Source organism: Hoplias malabaricus, chromosome 2 (assembly GCF_029633855.1).
Source record: "Hoplias malabaricus isolate fHopMal1 chromosome 2, fHopMal1.hap1, whole genome shotgun sequence".
Classification (NCBI taxonomy): domain Eukaryota; kingdom Metazoa; phylum Chordata; class Actinopteri; order Characiformes; family Erythrinidae; genus Hoplias; species Hoplias malabaricus.
In genome coordinates, this window is record NC_089801.1 from 25652628 (window position 1) to 25680109 (window position 27482).

Consider the following 27482-nt stretch of genomic DNA (forward strand, 5'->3'; position numbering starts at 1 on the left):
CTTAGTGGATAACTATGATCAGCTGATAGTAGACACTATAAGCCTTTATTATTGCCAGCCCTGTTGTATTTAAATATCATTTAAATAGTCACTTTTTAAACAAATCAAAAGTATTTCCCTTGGCAAATAATATGGTATCACTACACTATGGAGCACATTCACCCAGTTTCTTTTACTTTATAATGGATCACATCACTAGCAGATCACAGATATGGCAAAATATCTGACTGAAACATACCTCAAATACATTGATTAAACTATTTGACTTAATGGGAACTTGGCTAACTGAAGGAAAATGGGAAGGATTATACAACTCCATCAGCAAAGGAATCCAACATTAAGAGTAGCTTAGTATCTGTGTCTGTTATTTGTTGTAAGTATAAAAATGGGAAGGTTATTCAAGGAAAACATTAAGGTAGGCAAAGGAAGACTTCAAAGCATTAGGATCGAAAGCGTAACGCAAACAGAAAACAAAATGGGTGGAAACAGTCAATGTCTGTGACAAACATTGTAAGATATCAATTGAAAGAAATGGGATTTACACATTTCAAATATGAACTAAAGCGATTTTCAGTGATGAATCTGAAAAAACTTAAAATATTTCCCCACTGGTTTAGCTCATTTATGATATGTCAGGTAAAGTACCAGGGGAGATGGCAAGCATTACCTCAAAAGAGTATACACTGAAATTTTAGACAGATACTTAACTGGATTATATATGGTTTTGTGGCGAAGAAGTTATATTTTAGAATGGTAATGTATCTCACCGCAAAGAAAACAGCAATAGCAATTTTCTTCAGAAAAGGCACATCTCAGTATCATGGCCAGGAAAGAGTCTAGATCTGAATCCAGTTAGGTCCATGGGTGCCGCATTAGAATTAGACTACACTTATAAGGGTTTGTAAATGGTTTATAATCTGTTTATTATTGGTCAATAATTAGGTTGGAAAAGCAGTAAAATAATTAATAGGTTTTTACAACATAATTAATAATCATTTATTGAATGGATTTTTAAACCATTCATACACTTTCAGCCAGACCTTGTTGCTTTATAAAAACAAAGTGTAGTGTGAGTTTAGTGAGTAAGGCTTTGAGCTTTAACAATGATTTGACTGTGCTTTTCAAAAGCACCTGCTGGAGTAAAAAAAAAAATGTCAGAAAGCATTTAAATCTAGCCTCTCATCAATTTTCTTCAGAAAAGGCACATCTCAGTATCATGGCCAGGAAAGAGTCTAGATCTGAATCCAGTTAGGTCCATGGGTGCCGCATTAGAATTAGACTACACTTATAAGGGTTTGTAAATGGTTTATAATCTGTTTATTATTGGTCAATAATTAGGTTGGAAAAGCAGTAAAATAATTAATAATAATTTATAACACAGAGATAGAAAGTGCAACAGTGACCTGTTTGTTGCCAAATAGTGAACCCACATCCATCTACACTGTTAAACCTCAGATCTCTGGATACTTATCTTACTTTGTCTTCTCCATTAGTCGACATTAACTAATTAAAAAGCTTCAGCACATATTTGTTAATAATTTGAACCCTTATACAACCATGTTTAATCAATTAACCTCGGATAGAACATCTTTTTAGATATTGACGATAATGTGGTTCACCTTAACATATGAAATGACAAAATTCACATTCAAAAGTCTTTACTTATAATTTAACTTGCCATTTTCATTGCCAAGTTCTGACAATTCTTAGACAAAATAGAGGCCAGTTTCCCTTATTTCTTTATTACAAAAAGATTATTAATGAGTTTTAAGGTTTTTACAACATAATTAATAATCATTTATTGAATGGATTTTTAAACTATTCATACACTTTAAGTGTAGTCTTATTTTAAAGTGGTACTGGTCCATGACAAACATCTGTCCTGATCTATCAAGCGCTAATCAGGAAAGTTGGTACAACTTTGTGACTGAGATTGCATTAATGAAGCCTTGTTTTTTCCTCAGTTTGATCTGGAAGATAACATACCATCAGTTCAAATTATTTAAATTAATTAGGGTGTTCAGCAAGTAAACAAAACTGGTACCATATTGGTGATTTATTTATTAGATACAAAGGCAAAAAGCTAAAATACCTCTAGTTGTGGCAATTCCATAATTCACATAAACATCTATGTAATTGCAGGCCTCACTCACCAAATTTAAGGTCAGCATCGTTATCATACATGCTCACCCCAGAGCATGTATGATTTAGGTGATGGGTCATTCTCAGCGCTGCAGTGACACTGACGCTTTGCTGGTGTTTAAGTGTGTGTTGCAGCAGGTAGTGTCGCAGTCACACAGCTCCAGGGACCTGGAGGTTGTGGGTTCATGTCCCGCTCCGGGTAACTGTCTGTGAGGAGTCTGGTGCGTTCTCCCCGTGTCCGTGTGGGTTTCCTCTGTGTTTCCTCCCACAGTCCAAACACACACGTTAGTGGATTGGAGACTCAAAAGTGTTCCTGCCTTGCGCACAATGATTCCAGGTAGGCTCTGGATCCACCACCCAAATCACACCTGCTCTGTGATGGTGCTGCCCTCTGAATAGCAATGAGAAATGAGGATAGTATGCAGAGAAAAAGGTAGAATACAGTAACAACAAAGTGCCCCGGTATGGTCAGCGGAGCTGATAAAATGGACAATAAGTGTACATACAAGGTAGGTGTTCTTAAGCCGGTGATCATTCAATGCAGTTATATGAGAATAGATACATCATGTTTTAAAGAGAGAGAGAGAGATAGAGAGAGTTACATGACGCAGCTAACTACAACTGTTTAATCTAAAATACAATGAAAGAATTTGACAACAGATTAAGTTGTACAACAAAAATCTTCCACTGTGAGATACTTTGTGGTCAGTCAGCCAGAATCAGGGGGAAGATACTGGAGAAAGCGACACCACACGAACGGCATGCTGGGACAGAGCAGCTAACACAAACCTGTAATACATGATACGGCGATTCCCCCCCGGTATTTCGGTAATTGCGGTTCGCTTTACCCAGGGGACATTTAGCCATTTCAACCGGAGCGAGGTGTATACACAGCTAACGGCGGAGGAAAATGAAGTGTCTCTACGAAGAGAGGAAACTCCTCGTTCAAATGCCCCCAACGACATGCTAGCGCTGCCAAAGCTAGCGAGCTCTCGCTAACCCGGACTGGCTGCTAGCTTCATGTGTGCATTGCTTTCCACAAAGCCTCCGAATTTATCCTCCTCCCGAATAAATTTGGTGAGTACAGTCGATGCTAAATTGCTGGATTTTTACCGCTTGGGAGCGCGAGCCCGAACGGAACTCAGTTTTTGGCGCTCGGCGTCACGTAGCAAGCTAACGATAACGAGTTAGCTGCTAGCCAACTAATGTTAGCGAAGCCAGCTAGCCACAAAATAATGTTTGAGACTGCTGTTGTTTCCTCTGCTTTTTCCAAAAGGTCTTACCAACAGTTCAGCGAACTAAATGTTACCATCGATGTAGCTACATATTTGCTGTCGTATATATTACGTTAGGAAGTAATGTTAAATCTTTGCTTTTCATTTCGGTTGCTTCGCCTGCGGCATACCATAATATCACTGTGACAGACCAAATTGTGGCTGCTTAAACTAACTAAACGTGAGGAGTAGCAGATGTGCCGACAGATATTCGCAGCGACTATGCGTTTTTATCTGATAAACGTGAACGCGCGCCATGGAGTTGGTAAACAAAAGCAACTCATGTGGCAGAGCCACGCCCCTTCAACTTTCCCCAAAACAGGCCTGCAATAAACAGTTTATGCCAATAAAGTTAGAGGTGAAGCTACAGTAAGTCTTTACAGACATATGTTAAACATTTGAATGAATTTTCTATCTAAAAGGTTGCCAGCCTTGTTTTAAAGTAACCCCTTGTATTTTTTAGTAACATCTCGCTAAAACACATCAATTTCAACTAAAGAAGGGCTGAGTAAAGAAGTGATCAGCTGGATATCTTAAGCCCAAAGCTGGGGGTTGTCTGCTGTTTTTAAGATCCTTAACTGGATAAACTGAAATTCTGCTTAATGCAATACACACAAATCCCACATTTGTGGAAACAACAAAATATGCTGGACAGAACCTGTGTTCTACCTGCAAGTGGGGTTGCCAGTTCACAAGCTCATATTTTAAAAAGGATCAGTTTGATGCTTTGTCCAGTACCTTTTTATTTTTTGACTGTACAACTAGTTTTCATGACTGGAGGATGCGTGCCACGTATCATTTCATCAGTCTCTTGCAGCATTTGTTGTCAAAATGTGCCGATAGTCATTGTTTGTCTGTATTTTAGGCATCCTACAAAGGTTTAGATTGGTTGATTGTTAATGCAATTTGTAAAGAAGGTGGAGAAAGACGTCTCTACCTCTACTCTCTTGAAAATTTTGATCAAGACCATCACAGTATGTCTCTGAAACACTGGACACTATCTTGGGTGATTCGTACCTAGAGCTGGCCACTTATCATTATATCCAAGCCACGTTCTTTCAGATATGGCAGGGCCTGTGAGACAGATAGAGGCAAATTGGTGTCCCATCTGAATGTTGTGAGACCTTTGCGGTTTCTCAATTTGTTCTGTCAATTTGTTCAGCCAGACCTTGTTGCTTTATAAAAACAAAGTGTAGTGTGAGTTTAGTGAGTAAGGCTTTAAGCTTTAACAATGATTTGCCTGTGCTTTTCAAAAGCACCTGCTAGAGTAAAAAAAAATGTCAGAAAGCATTTAAATCTAGCCTCTCATCAGTAAGTTCATGGTCCAACCAGGCATATCCACTCCATGCAGAGTGCTAAATCAACGTCTTACTGAAGCAGAGGGGCTTCATTCTGTTCCTACGTTATCCAGCCATTCCTCCCCAGCGTCTTATAAAGGTTCTGCCATGAAGGAATGCTACGTGCCTTTCTGCACAGTCTGAAATTTTGAATTCCACAAAGACGTTGGCAAATTGTTCAGCTGTGCTTGACCTCGGCCCTAGCAATGTGAACGAAATTGTAATGGCAAACTTTTAACTGCATGGGTCAAGGACTGGGGATTGTCCTTATTATTTTTTTTTTTTCTTGGAGCTGTGAGAAAGAGGCCTGCTTAGTGCATCCATATCTTTGTCTATGGCTCAATGAAATGTCACCAGGACACCTGTGCAGCATTTTCGAGGCAGATGTTCTAGAAAATCAGTTTGAGCTTTCCAAGTACATAATCTGAAAGAGATTCATTTCATAACAAGCCATTCTAGACAGGTAGTTTATTTATTTGGCTGTCCTAAGGAATCCTGTTTGAGAGTCAGAACAATCAGTGTATTAAAATGTGTATTACGCCTCTTTCCACAAACACTTAAATTCAGTCTGTGCATGTGCTTTGGAGAAAGGATTTTGCATTGTCAGCTTAATCTTGAACATGCTTTTATAAGAAAAGTATATTGATAGTCCTGGGTGATAAAATAAACTCGATTAGTTTCGTGTTGTCTTTTGACTTTGGCCAATGTTCAATATACGCTTGTATTTATTCCCTGTAGGGCGTCTGCTCATGCTCTTACAGTACAAGAATGTGAGTGACATACACAAGACTATAATAAGTTTAATTCAAGTGCTTGTTTGTATGAATTAAATATATATGAATTAAGTATGTTATATATCTCTTTCTCTCTGTGTTTGAGGTTCATTAACCGTAATAGCACCTTCTAGTTGTCCCACTGTTATAAACCAAGCCTTCTAATGGCTTAAGTGCAATACGTTAACATTTCAGAACTCTACATTGTGTATTGTACTGTACACACTGTGGCTGCGACCCTGAAGCAGTTACAGACAATGAATGAATGAATGAATGAATTTATGAATAATCTTCTTAGTTTATCTTGATATTCTTATACATTTTTAAATGCTTTAAAGTGGTAAAGAATATTTGCATTGCACAGGGCACAGCTAACACATTAATTCTTTATGTAAGAGATATGTTAAGAGTTTTTCATTGTCAATATTATTCAAAATTATTGACACTGTTCCTTGAAATCTTTTCTTTATGGTTTTGAATAATTTGCATACTGTATGTATGTATAATATGTTCAGATAATAACATTTAAATTTTGTCTAAAATGAACATTTGATGTATTCTTCTGCATGTCTTACAAGATTTCCCAATTTTATATTGTGATAAATATCAAGATTGCTCAATATAGAAAAATGTATTGTGATTAAAGCTTTTGGCCATATCGCCCAGCTCTACATACAGAGACTTGCCAGTTTATAATGTAGGCTAGCTACACTGGATTTGTGTATTCTGTATGCACCTAATTTGAGGTCTGACTTAACCTGAGCAGGCTGGCACTGCTGATAATGTTACATGTGAAACACATCTGTACTGCTCTGCAAACAGTATATCTTGGTGGGGTTATCTGGCAGAAAACAACATCCAATTCTCTTCTAATCAACTGCACTCAACTGCACTAAAGTTTTCTTTACTATTACTATTTGCAGAAATAAGATAAGCTAACAGTTAACTCGATATTAGGGCTGTGCCATATCGTATAGTGTGCAATAACATCTCATATTTTTTGTAAACAATAATAAAAAAAAATCAATATCATGATAATCGTGATATTCTGACATGTTTATGTAATGATGTCATGCAGTTACACATAATATGGTGTACATTCATTAAGTGAGTCATTTAGGCACAGTGAAAGGTGAGCTGGAAATTTGCTCTTAATTCAAAGATTTTGCTCCAAAAGAGGAGTTACTTTAGTTGTGTGGTGGTGGTTTGGATATAAAATATCAATATTCTATATATATTTTATACAGTGTCAGAATCTTGGTAAGATACTGTTATTTATAAAATAAGCAAATGTTTACTCATTTATTTCTTGTTTCTTCGGAATATTTGAAATTGTTAGATTTGTACTAAAATAAAATGTTATTAATTATAATTTAAATAAGATAATAATTCATTTTAATATTATTTATATCAGTATAACATAAAAGTATTTTTCAGTGTTTTTTTCATATCGCCAAAAATATTGTTAATGCCAAAATACCCTGTAAGATCGTGATATTATTTTAGGGCCATATCGCAGACCCCTACTCAATTTACCACAAGTTTGCAGTGCTTAACTTACATTCTCTCCCTTTTTGTCCCAGTAAATCCTTCCTTCGTCAGCTGTGAGGATGGGAGTAAAGACCTTCACCCACAACTCCCCAAGTCACAGCCAGGAGCTGCTGGACAAGCTAAATGCCCTGCGCGGCGAAGGCCATTTCTGTGATGTCACCATCCGCGTCCAGGGCCAGCTATTCTCTGCCCACAAGGTGGTGCTGGCCTGCTGTAGCGACTTCCTAAGGACCAAGCTATCGGGTAAGCTCTGCGAGGAAGATTCCGGGACTGAAGATGACAAGCTTGTACTGGATCTTCATCATGTGACTGTGGCCGGCTTTGCTCCCCTGCTGGAATATGCCTACACTTCCACGCTTTCCATCAGCACGGAAAATATCATCGATGTGTTGGCTGCTGCCAGCTACATGCAGATGTTTGCGGTGGCCAACACCTGCTCGGAATTCATGAAGTCCAGCATCCTGTGGAACTCTTCTTCATCTGCTGGGGCTACTGGGTCTGCAGTGTCTACTGGGCTCCACCGGTCACAGGAGGCTCCAGAAGGCACTACAGGTTGCAACCTCGCACCCCTCGATGCCCTCTCACCATCTCCGGTGTCTTCTGAATGCAGCGTTGCAGAGCGGGCCATTCCTGTGTGTCGGGAGTCACGCCGTAAGCGCAAAGGTTTCGCAAGCCCACAGCCAGCTTCTTCTTCCTCTCCGCAAGTCCCCAACCCCTCACCTTCCTCATCCTCATTTCCTGAGAGTACTGCACAGACCCTGGAGCCTTCTCTGGCCTTTTCCTGGACGTACCCTTTCGGCATAGATCGTCGCTTCGCTACTGAAAAGGCCAAGCTGCCAGAGGGGCTGCTGGAGTCAGCCAGTGCATCTGGGCAGGACCCAAGTAGTCGGGCTCTGGTGGAGTACCTGTCATGTGAGGGCCCTCGTATTGGTGTGGGTGGGACTGCTGTAGTGGAAGAGGAAGAGGAGGATGTGCAGGTCAAGGTAGAAAGGCTGAGCGACGAAGAGGTACATGAAGAGGCCTCTCAGCCTGTCAGTGCCTCCCACAGTTCCCTGAGTGACCAGCAGACTGTTCCGGGCAGTGAGCACACTCAGGAAGATCTGCTCATCAGTCCACAGTCTTCGTCTATAGGTGTGCTCTCTCAAATAATGATACTAATCAAGAAAACTAACAAGGTTTAATCATCACTCATTAATTGCACATGTTTGTTTAGATTTAACTCCTGTGAGATAGTTAAATAATAGACAGATAAATAATTGTTAATGGGGACATTTATTACAAAAAGCTACTAAGATAAAGTATTTTTCAAAGTCTCTCATTTCTGAATGAGCAGTAGCCCTACTGCTGCATACATTATAAAGTACTGTTTTCTGACAGTGAGAAAACATCTACTTTGCCTGAAAACTGTATAAAAGAAAGTGCAGTCTCAGACTTTTGCACAATACTCTACATGAGCATAGGCCTATCACAGTAATTATCGGTTTAACATACATTATATGGATATACAGCAATCAACCCTAATATTATGATCACCTGCTTGTTTCTGCATTCACAGTCCATTGTCTCAGCTTCACTGAACATATAGTAGCACTTTGTAGTTCTACAATTACACACTGTAGTCCATTTGTTGCTCTGCACACGTTGAGTCTAGTCTAGTCCACTCATACCACCATAACACACAATAACACACCACCGCAACAGTGTCAGTTTCACCGCAGCTGTAAGAGTGATCCACCACCTAAATCATATCTGCTCTGTGGGTGTCCTGATCATTGAAGAACAGGGTTCCCCCTTTCACCCTGTTCTTCAATGACCAGGGCCTAGGAACGTGGTAGGTGTGTCAGTGAGTGGACACATTGTTCAAAAACTCCAGCAGCACTGCTGTGTCTGATCCAGTCATACCAGAACAACACACACTAACACCACCACAACTTCAGTGTCACTGAAGCAATGAGAAGCATCCACCACACAAATCATACCTTTATTTAATATATTTAAAAATGTAATAATATTCCAATTTTCTTATTGATCGTTTTTGTTACATTTTGTTGCCGTTTTAAAGGGTTGTAAATACATTATTATGCTATTATAGTATCATGCAGTGGCATAGGAATTTCTTAAAATGGCCATAATATCAGTCACAAAAAATGGCCTTTGTGACAGTCCAAATGAGCAGGAAACTAATTTGATGAGATATCTGATTTGACATCTACCAAGAATGTATATTTCCTTTAATTCACCACATATTAGCCATAACTCATCTTGTGTATTTAGCTGTGCCTGGTCAGCAGATGAGAAGATCCTTGCTAATGCAGAATGATTTGGTGGAAAATACCTAATTAACCCATATTACGAATTTAATTTAAATTGCTGTTGTTTTCTGTTAAAAAAAACAATAAGTGGTCCAGGCCTGTTTTATAACCAAGACGACCAAGAAAACCTGGCTTTAATTTTGAACACCGAGCAAAGAGCCAGATTGCCATTCAGCTGTGGTTGCTATCATGTACACAGCACAGTGTTTGGTTTGTCTCTGATTGGTAATAAACCAGATAATATCCCCATTTAAAACTTAAGACATTTTTCTTAATAATATTTAAGCTAAAATTAAAAGTTCAGATCCTGTGATTGTAAAAATGGCACTCTTTTAAATTAGGATTTTGACATAAAACATTTAATCTTTCAGCTCTAGCCAGTATTACTCTCGGGTGTGTCTCAAGTGGGGATATCTCAGTCAGGAAAACATGTAAAATCTTATGTTTACTGCCTCTTTGTTACTGAAGTGCTTCTCATCCTCAAGGCCCTCCTGAGCCATGCTGCTGTTAGCCAGAGTAGCAGTTAATCAGTTGTATGTATTAATTTGTTTATATTTCATTAATTTGCATCCATTCATTATTCATTCATTAAATTGTTTTGCATTTCCTGGTACTGTGTCTAATTAAAATGGCCAAAGCACAATGTCTAAATTCTGTTTGAATGACTTGCTGACTATATACCTACTATGGCATTTCTGTGTTATTAATATCTTATAAAAACAAGTGACTATTTGTCCCCTCAGGTTCCATGGATGAGGGGGTGACAGAGGGTCTTCAGTCCATCCAAGGCACTCCCAACACCACTGGCCACATGGAGGAGGATGAAAGGTAGGGGCCTATCCACAAGCATGCATTGTTTTTACAGAGTCTCCTTTTATGATGTCTCAATTTTACGATTTTACTAAAAGGCCCCTCTGAGGCAGGACATTATTTTTCATCTTCACACTCTCCATCTTTCTTCACTTATACTCATTTATAAGTGGTGGAATCTGACGCTGTATTGTCGTGGCTATTAGGACAATGACTCGTTGCCACGCGGCCAGAAGCTAGTTGGCAGTCTCCCTGGAAAGTTCTTGGATCTTAAATTTTGTTGGAATCCAGGAAGAAAAGTGAAGTGTCATGATGCAAAACAAAGGGGGAAGAAGAAGACACAGCTGTCCATCTCTGGAGAGGAGTTTATACTTTTATATGACAACTTGATATGCTTGACTAAACCTGTTATATGTGAGCTTGACGGATCTTTATTAAGCTGTGAAAAAGACCATTTGCGTTAGGAAAACAAGTCAGGAGGAATTGCTAAGTTGGCTGTTCGCAGACATTCAAGCAAATCACTTTGTAGTTTTCCAGTAATGTTCCAAAACGTTTACCACAAGTTGTCAGTTGAACACCACTCGGAATGAAGATATTTAGATTGTTTGAAAAGTGTCGTCATGTATTTTATTTATGCAAGTTATGCAGCTTAAAAAAAAAGGCAGGAAGATGTTGTTTATTTTATTCTGTACCTCAAGAAGTTAAATTAGTAATGTAATTTTAATAATATAACACATTTTTTTATTATTATTTTTGCTCACCTTCTGTACAGTTCAAGATGTTTTAGCTGGTCTCAGGAGAAAGCACATTATTGTTAAAAATATAGAAGCAGGGGTTTGCAAATATCTGAAATTGTTTTTCCGTGCATATACTCTCAGTATAAGTCTGTGACTAGTTTGAAAATAATATTGGTCATTTGGTGTTCTGTGGAAAATACCTTTTATGAAACATTACAGAACAGTATGATAGATTTATGTGACTAGTGTTGTACATGCACCTAATAATTTGTCCAGAGAAATCTGAGCCAGAGTATTAATTTAACACATCCAACCTTTTTCCCTAGGAGTCTTCATTCTGGGTTTTCAAGAATTCCATTTTTGCTCTTTTCCATCTCATTTCTCAACCATGCCCCCACATGCAATTTCCACATCTCACCGTCGCACATACAGTACCTCAGATATTGATTAATCACTGAAAACAGTTTAAAATTAATAGCTATGGAATTTCCCTGAAAATGATCTAACCTTGATTTCACTGATAATTCCATTTCCAGAACCTTGCTGCGGTGTCTGATTTTAATCAACTTTAGACTAAATATATTTAGTGTTTATAATTGGGTGGAAAAATTAGGTAAATGTTAAAGTGTAACTTAAGAAACCAGTGACTATATATCATCCCCCCCATCTCTTCTCCTTTAGGCTGGAAAATGTTCAGTATCCGTATCACCTGTATATCAGCCCGTCAGCACGCCCTGGTCTCAACGGGCCGGAACGACCCTTCCAGTGCCCCACGTGTGGGGTCCGGTTCACTCGAATTCAGAACCTCAAGCAACACATGCTCATCCACTCCGGTGAGGAGACCGTGCATTTATGTAACCAGCATTTCTGTGTTGGGTCATGAACATGGAGCTGTTTGGTTTTACTCTTTACAGGCCTCTTTTCATCACAACACCCTGGCATGAGGAACAGGAGTCAGAGATTGTTTAATTATGTATGCCTCTGAGATGCCACAAGGGGTGAACAATATTACATTGTTTTCATCACCAAATAAATTGTCACATTTATATATATTTTTTATATAGAGTAAGTATTTGCATGTAATTGCAAAAATGTAAATACATTGTTTGGGGCTCATGCAGAAAAATGTTTATGTCCACTGCTCATAGTAAATTATTTACATTCACTAAAATATATAAGAAATTTCTATATCCAGACTAATTATTAGGATGTAGCAAGATAAGCCTAAAATACAGGACTGTATCCCCAGCTATCCTCCTTACCTGCTTCCCTGTGAAATGAATGTAAATACAGCATATTATAAACCCTTATTATTTGCCTGTCAGAATTTCATTGTGTCCTATTTGCAGATTTAAAAAAAAAATTTTTTTAAACACTAGGTCCCATGTTTAGCTATAAAAATATTTACTTTCAGAGTGGACAGTGAGTGGAAACGGGGCTCTAAAAAGTCCAGGTTCACTTCTGTGTCTGATCCACTTATATCAGCAAAACATGCACAAACACCACCACCAGGTCAGTGTCAATGCAGCGCTGAGAATGATCCATCACCCAAATCATACCTGTTCTGTGGGGCTCCTAAGCACTGAAGAACAGAGTGAATGTGGAGTAAAAAGAAGTATGCAAAGAATACAAAACAGATGGACTACACGCTGTAATTGTAAAACTACAGAGTGCTCCTGTGGATGTGCACTGAGTGAATGGACAGTGAGTATAGAAGCAAGGAGGTAGTCTTAATGCCATGGTTGATTGTGTACATTCATAGTATAAAGAACAGTTTTAATAAAAATGTGCCCTCTGGGTTGACTAGTGTGTGACCTCTGACCTGTTTCTCCGGCAGGCATTAAGCCATTCCAGTGTGACCGCTGTGGGAAAAAGTTCACGCGAGCCTACTCCTTAAAGATGCACCGGCTGAAGCATGAAGGTAAACGCTGTTTCCGGTGCCAGATCTGTAGCGCCACATTCACTTCCTTCGGTGAATATAAGCACCATATGAGGGTGTCCCGCCACATCATCCGCAAGCCTCGGATTTACGAGTGCAAAACATGCGGCGCCATGTTTACCAACTCCGGCAATTTAATCGTACACCTGAGGAGTCTGAACCATGAAGCATCAGAGCTAGCAAACTACTTCCAGACCAGGTGAGGAGGAGCTGAACGCAATTAGAAATGACTCTGTGCGAACAGGAACACCAATGCAGGCTTAGCTAGTCACCCAGGTTTCAGAAGGCGGGATATGAAAAGTAAATATACACTCCTGTTCAAAAGTTTGGAAGCCTTTGTCACATACACCTCTTTTAAGTTTATATAATAGCTTATTAAATAATACCAGTCATATTGATTTTAATATTGTAGCCCGGCAGCTGTATGTAGAAGCTTTTTTATTGGATATTCAACAATTTAGGGAACAGCAAGAAAGTAAATTAGTAAATGACATACTGGGATGTTTTATTCACAACAATTGCTTGTCATCCTTGCCTGGCACTTTTGAATATGTGGCAGTTTTATTAATATAAATGTTTTAAGTTTTTATTAATAGGTTTATTTTTAATTCTCAGACTACATAAAGTTTATTTAGGACCTATTGCAGTGTTCTTAAAGTAGTTCTCAGAGACTTCCAGGTGTTCCAGGGATAGAGCAAAAAATCTAGATGTTAGGGGCCATTTTGAGAATCACTGATCTATTCATCTGAAATATTTACGTTCTTTAAATAACCTTAACCCTAATCTACTCCTAGCTTGCAACTGATTGCTTTTACATTATTGGAAAACTTTGTATCCAATCTTTTGAATGTTAGTGTTTACACATACAGTATACTAAAACTGAATCCTGAGTGGTTGATTTCAATTGCCATGTTTTATCCTCTGTGATAAAAGTGGTTCCTGGGCCATAGAAGTACATTCTTCACTAGATATTTGCCTTAAAGTAGTAGTAGTAAATCTACTAGTTGTGTTTGTAGGTTTTGTCCACATTATTATGTTGTTTAGATGTAAACAAAGTCTCAGAGAGATGAGCGTGAAATGGCTTTTTGTATAGAAACACCAACAATGTTAGGAACCAGATGTTACAATAGAGAGGCTTCCATCCTAATATTTTGCAAATGTTATACGCAACGGAGAAATAACAGCTGCAAAAATGCAAAAGTTTTGTTAACATTTATTATAGTTTGGCAAATAGCCTCATATGACGTAGGTTCCTGTCATCAGGGGTGGCAAGGAAATGAGGAAGATGGACAGATTTGAGAGGGTTTTTGCTTTGATCAGAACCATGTTATGGCTGTTTATATCAAAATATTTTTAGAATCAAATTTTTGGGGGAGATTTTGTGTCGATTCTTAATGTTTTGCAAGGGCAATAAATAAATGCCTTTTTGTCTCTGACCTTTGCACAGCGCTCTATATGTGTACAGTAATCTACACATATGTAAAAATAAGAAGCTCTGGTGGTGGTGGTATGAAAACAAAATGTTCCTTAAAGCATGGATAAGAGAGAAGAGGAAGGACAGTCCAGGGGCAGTGATCTGATAGAAGTCAATGTTTGTGCAGTCCGGAGTTCAGCATTTCAACATTTGCAATATTTTGGTGTTTTTGTGAATATTGGAGAAGGGGAATGCTGCCAAACGAAGACTAGTGAGGGGTGTTTTCTTGTAGGAGCAGCCTGTCAATCATTATTTTTTTTGGATCTGCCACTTAAAAACTGCACTTGGCCATCAGTTACATACTTAACATTGGCCAATCGCAAATTTGAGTCGCCAATCCACCTACCAACGTGTGTTTTTGGACTGTGGGAGGAAACCGGAGCACCCAGAGGAAACCCACGCAGACACGGGGCTATCTTATCTGATCTGATACACCAACAATTGCTTCCTGACACTTTCTGTACATTATTTTCTCCAGTTCCAGCCCCTTATATTCACCCATTTACTACATTTCAACTTCCAACTATCTCCAATATCTCTGATCTCATCCATAAATCTAAACCTTCCACTTCTCAACTTGACCCTCTCCCAACACCCCTGGTTAAAACATGTTTATCTTCACTAATGCCTCTGATAACTGCCATTATTCACTCCTCCCTCACTTCTGGATTTGTCCCTTCGTCTTTAAAGTCTGCTGCAGTCACCCCTATTCTTAAGAAACCCGGTCTAGATCCTAACAACTTCAATAACCTTCGTCCCATCTCTAACCTACCTTTTCTTTCAAAAATCCTAGAGAAGACAGTTGCCTCTCAGATTCATTCCCATCTCTCTAATAACCACCTCTATGAACAGTTTCAATCTGGGTTTCGTCCTCATCACAGTACAGAAACAGCTCTCCTCAAAATAACAAATGACCTTCTGACTGCAGCAGACTCGGGTGTTTTATCTATACTCATTCTCCTTGACCTGAGTGCAGCATTTGACACCATCTCCCATTCTATCCTCCTCCATAGACTATCAGCCATCGGTTTTTCCAACACACCACTGGACTGGTTCACCTCATATCTTTCTGACCGCACTCAGTTTATTCAGTTAAAGACATTCACATCCCAGCCATCTCCTCTCACTTCCGGTGTTCCTCAAGGCTCTGTCCTTGGTCCAATTCTCTTCATAATCTATCTTCTCCCCCTTGGTCATATCTTCCGTAAACACAACATCCAGTTTCATTGCTATGCTGACGACACCCAGCTCTACCTTTCTAGCAAACCCACTTCCTCTCTCCCTCCCACCTCCCTATGCAATTGCTTAGAGGAAGCCAAGTCTTGGTTCTCCTCCAATTTTCTCAAACTCAACAGTGATAAAACAGAGGTTCTCCTCATCGGTTCAAAATCCACTCTTGCAAAAGTAAACAGTTTCTCCATCCCCATTGACAATACTTTTGTTTCCCCCTCCCCTCAGGTAAGGAGTCTGGGTGTCGTCCTTGATAGCACTCTGTCTTTCCAAACCCATATAAATAACATCACTCGCTCTGCATACTTCCATCTTCGTCATATCAACCGCCTCCGTCCTTCCCTCACTCCTGACAATACTGCCATCCTGGTCCACTCCCTGGTCACATCCCGTCTGGACTATTGCAATTCTCTTTTATCTGGTCTCCCCTTCAAGACCCTTCATAAGTTGCAATTGGTTCAGAATGCTGCAGCCCGTATTATCTCTAGAACTCCATCCATTGATCACATCACCCCTGTTCTTCAACAGCTCCACTGGCTCCCTGTTAAATCTCGCATTGACTTTAAACTCATATTGCTTACTTTTAAGGCCATCCATCACCTTGCCCCACCATACCTCACAGAGCTCCTCCACATAAACAGACCCTGCCGGACTCTTAGATCCTCCTCATCCATCAGTCTCACTGTCCCTCCAGCCCGTCTGACCACCATGGGGTCTAGAGCTTTTAGCCGCACCGCCCCCCGTCTTTGGAATTCCCTCCCACCGGACATTCGTAATATTGATTGCCTGGACATTTTTAAATCACGCCTCAAGACCCACCTGTTCAGGACAGCATACAGTCTTTAGCCTAGTCCTTTGATTTTTGATTTTATGTACCTCTTTAATTAGCCAGTTTAGCTAACTAGCTTTGTTTATATACCTGTTGTTTTGCTTTGATTTTATTATGTACGGTGACCTTGAGAGTCTTGAAAGGCGCCAAAAATAAAATGTATTATTATTATTATTATTATCTTAAAACATTTAAAGTAATTTATATCCTCTCTTGTTAAGTGTCTTAACCAGAGTCGCTCTGTTAATGTGCGCTATAACAGCATAGCCAGTGGAGTTTAAGAATGTACGTTACAGCACTTTAGTACCAACAAACTTTTTGTTAAGAGAACTTTCATTAAAGCTGAAAATTTTACGTGGCGATTGAGAATTGAATTTTACATGGGCTTCCACGAGCTGGACGATAAGACGAAGGTAGGGATATGAGACACAGAAATACTGTCTTTTTGTTCTTTATTATTTGCAGTAACACGGGCATAGTGAACAAGAAATATTGGGCATGATATGTGAAGGTACCAAAGCCTGCACCAAGCCCAAATCACACAAAAGCTCACAACACAAATAACCCCAACACAACTGCTAAGGAGTTCCCCGGTGAGCCCCAGTCCCTCTCGGGCTGCACTTTCCTTATAAACATTGGCTGATGCACACAATGACAGACAGGTGTTTCAGAGTTTTCATTGGACAGTGCATCTTTATTGTATGATTGGGCGATGCAAGAAATGACTAACAGTATCTCCATCTATCCACTACGCCCATTGTTTCTCCAGGCTGCAGACACACACACACTCTGAATTTCAGGCCTTTTCCATTCAGTTTTTTTAATGCACATATTCATTCGCAAAAACTCAGTGGATGGAAAACCCATTAATGGCTACATTACCATTCAGAATGACCAGCACCCTTGCCCATGCCTTCTGGGCTAAAACTTGACATCTGCTCATCAACCATTTCTTTTGAACATAAGGGCAGTAGTAGCTGGTTGGTCCCTTTTTTGCCGCATGGTCAGCTTCTACAAATTTAAAGAGGAAAAAAAAGGAATGTTTGAATGTTTCTGTGAATTTTGAATTCACAGAAAAACAGGCTCTTTATTTCAAAACTATCATAAAAAAAGTATCATGCAGCATTTTAACACTTTTATTTAATAGCTCCCTGTGAGGTCACTTTTAGAGGCATTAAATATTTCAGATATCTGTTTCCTATTACCACCAGTCTCTACTTTTCTCTAGAATGCCACATTTCACATCAAACTCTTGACCGAAGGACATTGATTATGGCTAAACAACTTATAATTTTTTATTTTAATTTTTTTTAAGTCAGTGTAATGCTTCTTTAAACACCATCCCTCTCTTCATCTTTGATTAATGCTCCTAAGCTATGAGCTTTGTTGACAGATTCAGGCCCCAGTGAAACTGTGCAGGCATTATTGCGTTTTATTTGACTCACTCACAAAACTGTTCGATAGGTTGATAGACATTCTTCCCCTTGGGTGATTTTGGTGTCTCTTATCCTTGGAAACTCATGCTCACACATGTTCCTAATGTGGTTCTTGTCCCAAAACATCACGTAGGCTTTCTATCACTTGATAGCACTCTGCATGTTCTTAGGGAGGCGTCAGCCAAACTTTTTTTTTTTTGTATTTAAATCTGCATTTATTAAAATTGAAGTAATGGAACATTTATAGCCTATATTTCCAGTTTGCGGTTACAAATGATTGTGAAATATGTTCAAGGCATCATTGTGTTGGGAAGAGTTGGATTATGAAGTGAAACCTTATTCCTTTGACAGATATGTACTGGTCTCTAGGGAATGTGGTCTGGAGTGAAGTTTATGGTTAAAAATCAAGCTGCTAATACTTACATGCATATGAGGTGAGGGGAGAAATTGACAGCTATTCTTAACAAATTCTATACATTCTTATGAGCTTAGTGGTAGCCTAACAAAGATTACAGCTGACATCTAATAGTCACTTGGTGTCCAGCCAATATGTTATGCCTGAGGATTCTAGAGAGTCTGAGCCATGAGCCCCACGCACGTAATTTATGTAGTAGTTTTTTCTTCACACTGTCTTTCTTTCTTTCTGTCTGTCTCGCTTTCTCTCTCTCACACACACACGCGCGCTCTTTCTCTTTTTCTGCCCTATCCATGTGCGCTCAGCCCAAATAAACAGCGTCTGAGCTGACCAGGCCTGCAGGAGTGAGGCAATGCTTTGGCACACTCTCAAAAGCACAGAAACGGAGAAAGAAAAAGTAAGAGCTCGCTGGCAGGCAGAAAACGTGGCTGCATTGTGTGTTCTGATGCATGCTGCTCTATTGTGATAACGAGAAGCAGCCGCCGTCTACCCGAACTCTCCTCGGTGAAACCAGGTGTTCCCCAGGCTCAGAGTAAAGCAGAGAATCTGAGAGCCTTATAAACCTTAGGCGAATGTTCCAGTATTTTTCAAACTAATCTCCACTCTGTGGCATCTCTGTCAGATAGTCAGTTAATAATCAACACAGGCAGCCATTGGGGTGCATTTCCCTGTGCGTCTATCATAAGCATATTTGGGTGAAAAGTCTGCTTTGTTTGCTAAGTATAGGGAGACATTACAAAAGTATTTTCTGCAGAAATGGGCCATATTGTGCAGACAGTGATGCGGTGGAAAAACACCAGAGCGTTCTTTTAAATGTGAACTTGCTGAACTTTTGGCTTGGTAATGGCTGATATGTTTTACTGTGCTTACCGAAAGAATAATATTTATGAGCACCTGCTCATTCAGCGTGTTTTCTGAAATTAAGGGTATTACATGTTTTGACTCCCACACAAACACACTTTCTGTGTGATTGTAATTACAAGAAGTAGTGAAGTCAGGTACTAATATTGGAGGATTAGTTCTGGATCACAAAATCCACTCAGGTTCATCACAGATGTATTGGACGGTGTTCATATACTCTAGAGAATGCAGTTTTACTGCTCTAGAGCCTGTAAAAGGGATACTTTATATCTCTCTAGCTGACACTTGGCATTGTGCATGGAAACCATCTCTATAAGCTGCTTCTGAGCATCCTAATTCATTTCAGGCTTTATGCAGACTGTATTGTAAAGGTGTCTACAAACTTTACAAAATTTTAGACAGTGTATTTCCTGCTTTTAGTTTCTTAGAGAAATTAGATTATTTCTAATCCAAAAGTATCAAGTCATTTATGCAACAAAGCAAGTTTCAGTACTGACTCCTTACTCACTGTGTCGTTTTTGAATACAGGCAGTTCCTAGTTCAGCCTAAATACGTAAGCAGGGCCTCTGTTTAGATTCTGATGCTTGTGCCAGAGGACATGAAATTGGATTCAAATTAAAATTTGGACCTGTGTATGGAAGGACTGATTGTGTGTAGAAGTCAGGCAAATGCTTTTATAAAGCAACACGTAAGGATAAATGTCAGTTTAAAAAGTGGATTAATTAAGGAAAATCTAGGACTTTCTTAGGAAGGGTAGTGGAACATGACCCATGTAAACTATTCTGTTTTGCCAGTAAAAACTGTTTGAAGGCTAATTATGGTAACAAAATGTTCATTCTTCTGCTCGCTGGTTTACAGTTGCATAGTTTAAAGCAGTAGTTCTGCTGGTGGTATGTGATAGCAGGAATGTGGTACATGAAGCAGGAAGATGTAGTACGTGACATGATCAAAAAAAAAAAAAAAAAAAAAAAAAAAAAAAAAACTATTACTCAATAGTTCATAGGTGTAAATTACATAATGTTTCACAGTTTTCATAATTATGCAATATATAAACTTATACTTATATAAAAAATATAACCTGGGCTACACATACTCCATAGTTCATTATGTCTGTAAGGGAAGGTCAGGTGCAACATTCCCCCACTTTTTTTCCAGGCAGGGAACACAATCACCCAGTATTTTGCAAAATCCAGATAAGAAAGCTCATGGTTTCAGCTGTGTATACTCTGGATGTAAACAAAGGCTAAAGACACACGTGAGCAATTTGGATGTTATTACAAAAAAAGCAAAATCAATACGACAAAAAAAGCCAAAACCAAGCACAAAGAAATACTTCTGAACGAAAAAAGCAAACCACAGATGCAAAACTGAGAGAATATTGTACACGTGCAGACAAAAAAAGAAGAAAATGCTCAGCTAAAGGGGAAAAAATATGTGGCTATTCTTCGCATCATTAGAGCCCTAAACGTTTCAAGCCTCCCGCCTCCTTCCCCCACTGATACAAGCGCCATGAGCTGCAGTGAGCACCTGCTCCAAGCGCCACACTGTTTTCGCATGTACTTAAAGCATATAACTGATAAATATTAAATTGACCTCTCCTCATTTTATTTCTTTCCAATCATTTTCTTACTATTTCTCAAAAATGTTGTATGTTTTCATAAATGTATAATTGTGTTTTCAATATTCAGTTTAAGGTCTATTTATTTGTTTTCTGTCTGCAATTGTTAGTAATTATAAGTGTTAGTAATTATATTAATTATTCCGGAACGGAGGAAGAACAAAGGGCACACACTAGTTTCTGTGAAAAGAATGTATGTAAATGTAACTTTCAAAGTACATTTTTTACATTGCATACATTTTTCAAAGTACATGTGCTTTAAAGTCCAGTTGTGTTCCCTAAATATACATTACATTCTTTTCTCCAGAAGGAGTGTGAATATTTGTAATATTTCATTATAGAACTGTGTAAAAGAAAAGGAAATAAGTCCTGGAGATGAAAAGAGAGTATGAAATCAAGGGTACAGTTATGTTCCCTTATTAAAGGTTCTGAATATGTACCATTGAGGGTACGACCACAGTGAGAGGTTTTCTGGCAGTGTAGAAGAAAACAAAAAAACAGAAAACCCATTGATTTGTCAAGACCTACCATTCGCCCTCCTGTTTGTAAAGTCCACTGTATAAAGAAGTGTCTAAAAGAGGTAGAAATGTATATTTTAATGTTATTGTTGAATTGTCCACAATTGGCTGTACTTAACCTCTCTTTCTTTCTCTCTCTTCTGCTACAGTGAGTTCCTCCTCCCAGACTACCTGAGCCACATGCAGGAGGAGGAGGAGAGTCTGGCCCACTTTGAAATGACCGAACAGGCCTTTGAAACTGCGGCCAACGCTGCCAATTCTTCCTCCTCCTCCTCAGTCCAAACACCCGTCATCTCCCAAGTCTCTTCCACCATGAACTACGACCCCCACCCCCCAGCACCCCCACCCCACATCCCAGCCTCCAGAGCAGCTCAGGGGAGTGAGGCAGGGGATGAGGGGACACCAGTGGAGCAAACCAACAACGCTGTCGCTGTCACCTCTCTACCTGAGCCCGAGGAAGATGACCGAGAGAAGGAAGTGGAGGGACGAAAGCAGAAGAAAGCACTTGTTTCCATTACAATTGAGTGAGGAATGTTCCTTGTGTGTGTGTGTGTGTGTGTGTGTGTGTGTCGGTGTGTGCGTCTTCGTGTTTGCACACAGTTACAGTTCATGGCTTGAGCCAGGATAATGAAACAAGAAAAATGATAAATGAACACTGGTCTCTACATGTTGAATGCATTCTGGAATTCACTTCTTTTGGACACTTTAACTTTTTAGATGCTTCGTATTCAGTTGTGAATTGTTCTATACAGAAATGTGAATGGTTTTCTTTTCCTTTTCCATTGGTTTTCAAAACAAATTTAAGTTCAGAGTAAACTTGAACGGTTTTAAGACTACACTTCAGTAATTTTATTATTTCATTGGTTTTCCCGGATATATTATTAGATTATATGAATATATATAATATACTACAGTCCTCTACAAGGTAGTGTGAGGAATCAGAGGGTGTAAAATAAAAAAACATGCTGTGAGATGATGAACCACGCCTACTGAGGTGACACCTTAGCCTTATTCAGTTGAACTGGATCATACTGGATGATGAGTGAATGAGCAAGTAGATCCTTTCTGGGGTTTTTCTTGCCTCCTTTCCTGCTCCTTTGACGCAAGGTTTGTTTAGTCTTGCACAGTGGAGCGCCTTAACCGTAGCAAATTGTTCTTCTTGGCCTATGACCCAAAATGAGAGGATCTCTGACAGAAGTTCTTAGAAATGTGAAAAGAAAACCCAAAAAAACTGAGCTACTACTTCATCTGCATTCTTTTGCAGCAGCAGAAGTCCAAGTGGGAGTCCAATATGTTGTGTGACTCAGTCACTACTCTAAGCTTGATTTGGTAAAGCAACCTCAGACTGTTTTTAAGGAATCCTCTGTTAATCCTGTTGCCTTTTTAACAGCAGTGAATTATCAGAATTTGACAATGATCATGAGAGTAGGCCTTGGAGTATTGCATTTGGGGAGCAGAGTAGAAAGGTTAACCCCTTAAACTGCAGACTCAGTATTCAGTTTTTAAGCTTTTCATTCAGTAAATTACAAAAAAGCATGATATAACAGCAGCCGAGATATTGTTTGCTTTTACATCGTTAAAATTTAGCTACACATTTTAGCCCATAATAACTAACTCCACTGCTCCATACTTGGAAGAATACAGCTATATTTTCCCCTCCAGACGAGTATGCCATTGCTATACCCAATAAACACACTGCTACATGCTATTTGCAACAGTAACAGTGAATTTATTTATACATACTGTTTATGAAGTATATGATTTGGCTAGATAATAGGCTAAGAGGGTCTTCTAATAATGTTCAGAGTTTAGCCGCTGTACTTCCAAAATGTCTTGCTATTATCTGGGTGAAGCAAAAGATGAAGAGTGTTGAAAATCCACTACAACAGTTGGAATTGTTTGTAAAATTCAGAAAAGACAAGAATTCATTTGTATGTTTTTTTATTCTTTTGAACCTTTATTTAACTGATGAATGTCCAAAGAAAATATTTCCATACTTATCATGGACCAACATGATGTTAATTTGTAAATATAAATTTATAACCTAATGCCTGCAGTACACAACAACAAATTTGCACCATAGAAAAACAGATCTACACAGCAGGCAGGTAAGTCAAGTACATTGTCTAAAAAGCCATGCCATTGTAATGCATGCAGAAAAATGCCTGGCATCATCTTGCTAAAAAAGTACTTCCCTGGAAAAAATGTAAAAAAGCTTAATTGCAGCATTTGTTGCAGCATACGCTTCCATGTCAATGGTACATTCACACACACATGCAAGTCGCTCATCACATGGGCAGTCATATTGGCTTTACCTGATGGTCATTGTTGTCTTTGGCAGAATACAATGCCCATTTTACATAAAAATATGTTGAAATGCAATCTTTGCATTTTTTGATGGAGCGGAGATCTTTAAATGGCATTGGTTCTCTGAGCAGAGCGTCTTGCATCAAATGGGAAATCTTGTTTACATTTACAAACTACAATCGGTATGTTCAGTGAACACACTGGGAAGGTTTTTTTTTTTGTACTTTGGTCAGTTAAATAGATGTTAAGAGTATAAAAAAACACTTTTTTTAAAAAACATTATGAATTCTTAGTTATTCACTGTATGTGCTTTAAGTTTCAGAAGACTTATTTTAAAACTGCAGCACACAAAAACAATGTTCCAAACCATAGGCTGCACCATCCACAGAATGCTTTTAGAAAGGTCACCTAAATACAGCTTAAATATCCGTTCTAAATTTATAAAATGTTCAAATGTGCTACCAACTGCTTTGTAAATAAGCTTTCAGAATATCTTCTTTCAGCCATATCCCTTCATGCAAGTATCTAACCCAAAGAAATTTCAAGTGAAATCCACCACACAAGCAACTATTGACTATCGAGTTTGCCCATACAAGCTGCATTCCAAAAGCTTTGATTTAGTTCAAGTCAGCTTTCTAAAATGTATAATAATGAATGATTTAAAATGAGTCTTTTTGTAATAAGGGCTATTATTAGCCCATAGGGTAGCCAATAATAATGGCGAAAGTGCTATGCAAATTGTACTACACTTTGTTTAAAAAGGTAAATATATGATATTTATTTAGTTATGTATGTCTGAGAGCATAAAGTGGTCACCAGGTGTGAACTTATATAGCTTATATTCAAGTCGTGTCCAGGTAGTATAAAACAAATGAGTAGATCAGTTTTTAGCTTATGTGATAGGATTTAATTTAAAAAAATGTGTTTTTCCAGGTTAATTATATCAACCTCTGTACTTTCACATGCCAACGTAGTGACCCATTTGGCATAATACAAGCAAAGCACTTTTCTCCGCTGTAGACTAGCTCTTGGAGTGCAGCTAAGTTACACTGTTCGGCACGAGAATGTACGCCACAGCTAGCTTGAAGCTAACACAAAGGTAATTCCTTTTGGGACGCTACTTCAAATTGGCAGTATCATGAGGTTACTTGTGAACGGTTGTAGTCAACACTGCTGTATAATGAATGATATGTGTGGATATGAACATTTATGAAATGAACAACTCAAAGTTTCTTGGTATTTTAATTATTCAATCACAAACATAACCAATAGTAACAGCACTCCTCCTAATACTACATTTACTTACCATTGCAAGCAGATGTGGAAGTATGGAATAGTGAAATATTACTTATAATGTTGCACGTTTTAAACAATAATTTTGATGTTTAAATTAGCTATTTAATCAACAATCCATCTTTAACTTGTCCTACACAATCTGCTGCACTTCATATATAGATTTTAGCATGAAACAAACTGTCAGATATTGTTATCTGTGATGTCTCCTTGTTGACATGTGGTGTTATCAGTTTTGTCAGCTCAATAATTCCGTATGTCCTGCATCCATACTAACTATTAGAAAGTTGTTGGTAACGACTATGAAACTAAGGTGAAGCGGTGTAACAATGAAATTTGGGCCCACTCACAAGCCTTTAGAGTTGAAGGGATTAATTATTTAATCTGCCCCTGCTGTTTTTCCTGCTGTATATATCATGCTGCTAACTTTTGTCAGCTGTGCCTCATGTCCATTTGGAACTGGACCTCAGCTTAATCGTAAAATATTAATTACCCCAAAAACTGTTGTTCTAAGGGGCATGTACTAGAAACAAAGTGATTGGATGTAAGAAACTAAGCAAAACAAACTCTAGAGGTAGTAACTCACTATCAGTTGTAACTTAACTAGGCACTGGGAGTCTTAGAGTAGAATTAGCTTTTTCTGGGTAATGTGATGGCAGTTACTCTCCCCATCACACAGCACATTGCTGGCAATTGGGGTTGTCTTTTTTCCTAAAATATCAGAACATTTTTGTATGTGTTCTCCTTCAAGTGCGTTGACACTAACAGTAGCAACAAATCAATGTGGTGGCCATATATCACTGCTTGGTAGCATCCTGTGATTTGTATAGATTTCACAATTGGGAGGATTTGGCAAGGATTAAAATTGGGGGAGGAATGGGATTTTTTTTAAAAAAAGACATTTCAAACTTAGTTGGTTCACAACCACATTTAGTCCAAACCTATTTGTGTTAATCATTATTTCAAAGCGTTTCTCCATTTTTTTCATTGACGTGTTCAGAAGACTATGGAATTTTTCTCTATACCTTTGTGCCATGCTGGTATGTAACTAACAGTTGTCCAAAGCAGTCTGTAATTCCATAAAAAAATGAGTGTTTAAAAATAAAAATTTGCAGAAGTTATCAAATGTGTATATAACACTTGCTAAATTTGGTCATTCACCAAACACACTGTTTGATTCAAAAGGTGTGATTGTATTTATTTGTATTTTTCTTTTTAATTTCTTTTTTCTCATTGTATTTGACATTGCACAGGGCAATCATTTGGCCAGAAGCTGCTTCATTCCAATGTGATGTGTTCAACTTATCAACTTTTTTTCCCCCCAGTATGTGATATTGTGCAATATCCAACTTTATGAGATGAAACCCTTATTTTTTAGAACTTGGCTGAAGAATGTGAAACATTTTTTTTGTCTTTCTTTCTTTCTTTTTATGCAAAGGAAAATGAACAATATAACTTCAAATCAGCCTGACGAGTGAGTTTTAGCTCATTCAGAATGGAAAACCTTCTGAAGGACCCTGTAAAAACCCCACTCAGTCCCAGCTGAACTCTACACTTGAAAAGTTAGAAAGAATGAAATGCAACGTGGAAAAACAGAACATCAGAAAGAACGGGATACTGGCATGTGATGATCTTTTGGGTCACTGTATGTACTGCACACATCCTGCAAATCTCTCCCTCCTTTTTGACCCGAACTGCTGCGGTCAACTGAAAGCACCACCATCTCATAGTCAGAGAGTCTGTAGTCTTGCTTTTTTTTCCATGACACAATATTGCCTTTGGTCCCAGCCTCGTTTCTGTGCTACCTGCATGTTCTCCCAAGTACAAAAGAAATCCGAGCAAAAATCAATATAGCATGGGTTGAATTTATTTGTTGGATGTTGTTTCAGATGTGTGTGGAGCTGCAGTTTTTATGTACACTTTTCAATCTTCGGTGTCCAGTGTTTCAGCCAAGCGAAAAATTGGTGTTTTGATGGTCATGACGCTTTTTTTCTGATCCTGCATTATTACTATCAGTCACCTTACAGTAAAAAATTTTGTACATTTCTTATACCAATGTGAGTGTGAATTGGTATTTAACTTGAGCCTTGTAGTGTCCGCTTTTGTGACAATGTCTTAATGGTGTTTACTCTGAAGGTTTTTTTTGTTTGTTTGTTTGTTTGTTTGATTTTCAACCGTATTTTAGTTTTATTCGTATCTTGTGCCTTTGTATATTGAATCTGTAGTATATTTTAATGGTTAACAAACATACATTGATGTGAATTCATACCATTTTGTAGACAGAATGCTGGTAGACTTCTAATGTAGCTAGTAACCTAAAATATTTTTGGAAGTGCTCTATGGGTTTAATATGTGTGCTTGTTGTTTATTTTGATAATGACAAATTGTACCTTTATTGTTTTGTATCTTCTCAGTGGTCCTTATTATGCCAATGCAAATTTGCTGAATGATGTTTTGTAAAGAGAACAACAAGTTACAATTGAAAGTAAACGGTTACAGCTTAACACTCCAAACACGGCTTCAGTCTTTTCCTCTGTGTTGCAATCTTCAGGTGTTTTAAATGTAGGGCATTTTTTTAAGATGCCGTCAGAATTTGGCTCATGACTCTAGAGCTGTTAATGAAGGT

The 27482-nt window shown here is 38.5% G+C and overlaps 1 protein-coding gene across 2 annotated transcripts; it reads left to right on the plus strand.

Annotated features, from left to right (window-relative positions):
* Positions 1-1039: 1039 nt before the first annotated feature.
* Positions 1040-27482, plus strand: zbtb44 (zinc finger and BTB domain containing 44). 2 transcript variants are annotated; one of them, XM_066659101.1, is made up of 6 exons: positions 1040-3219; positions 7110-8208; positions 10133-10217; positions 11618-11769; positions 12774-13074; positions 21406-27482. In XM_066659101.1, exons 2-6 carry the CDS (start codon positions 7137-7139, stop codon positions 21782-21784), a joined length of 1989 nt encoding a protein of 662 aa, XP_066515198.1. In that variant the 5' UTR covers positions 1040-3219; positions 7110-7136; the 3' UTR covers positions 21785-27482. The 2 variants fall into 2 exon arrangements, with proteins under 2 accessions (XP_066515198.1, XP_066515199.1); XM_066659102.1 differs by having other exon boundaries at positions 12774-12857; positions 21406-21581.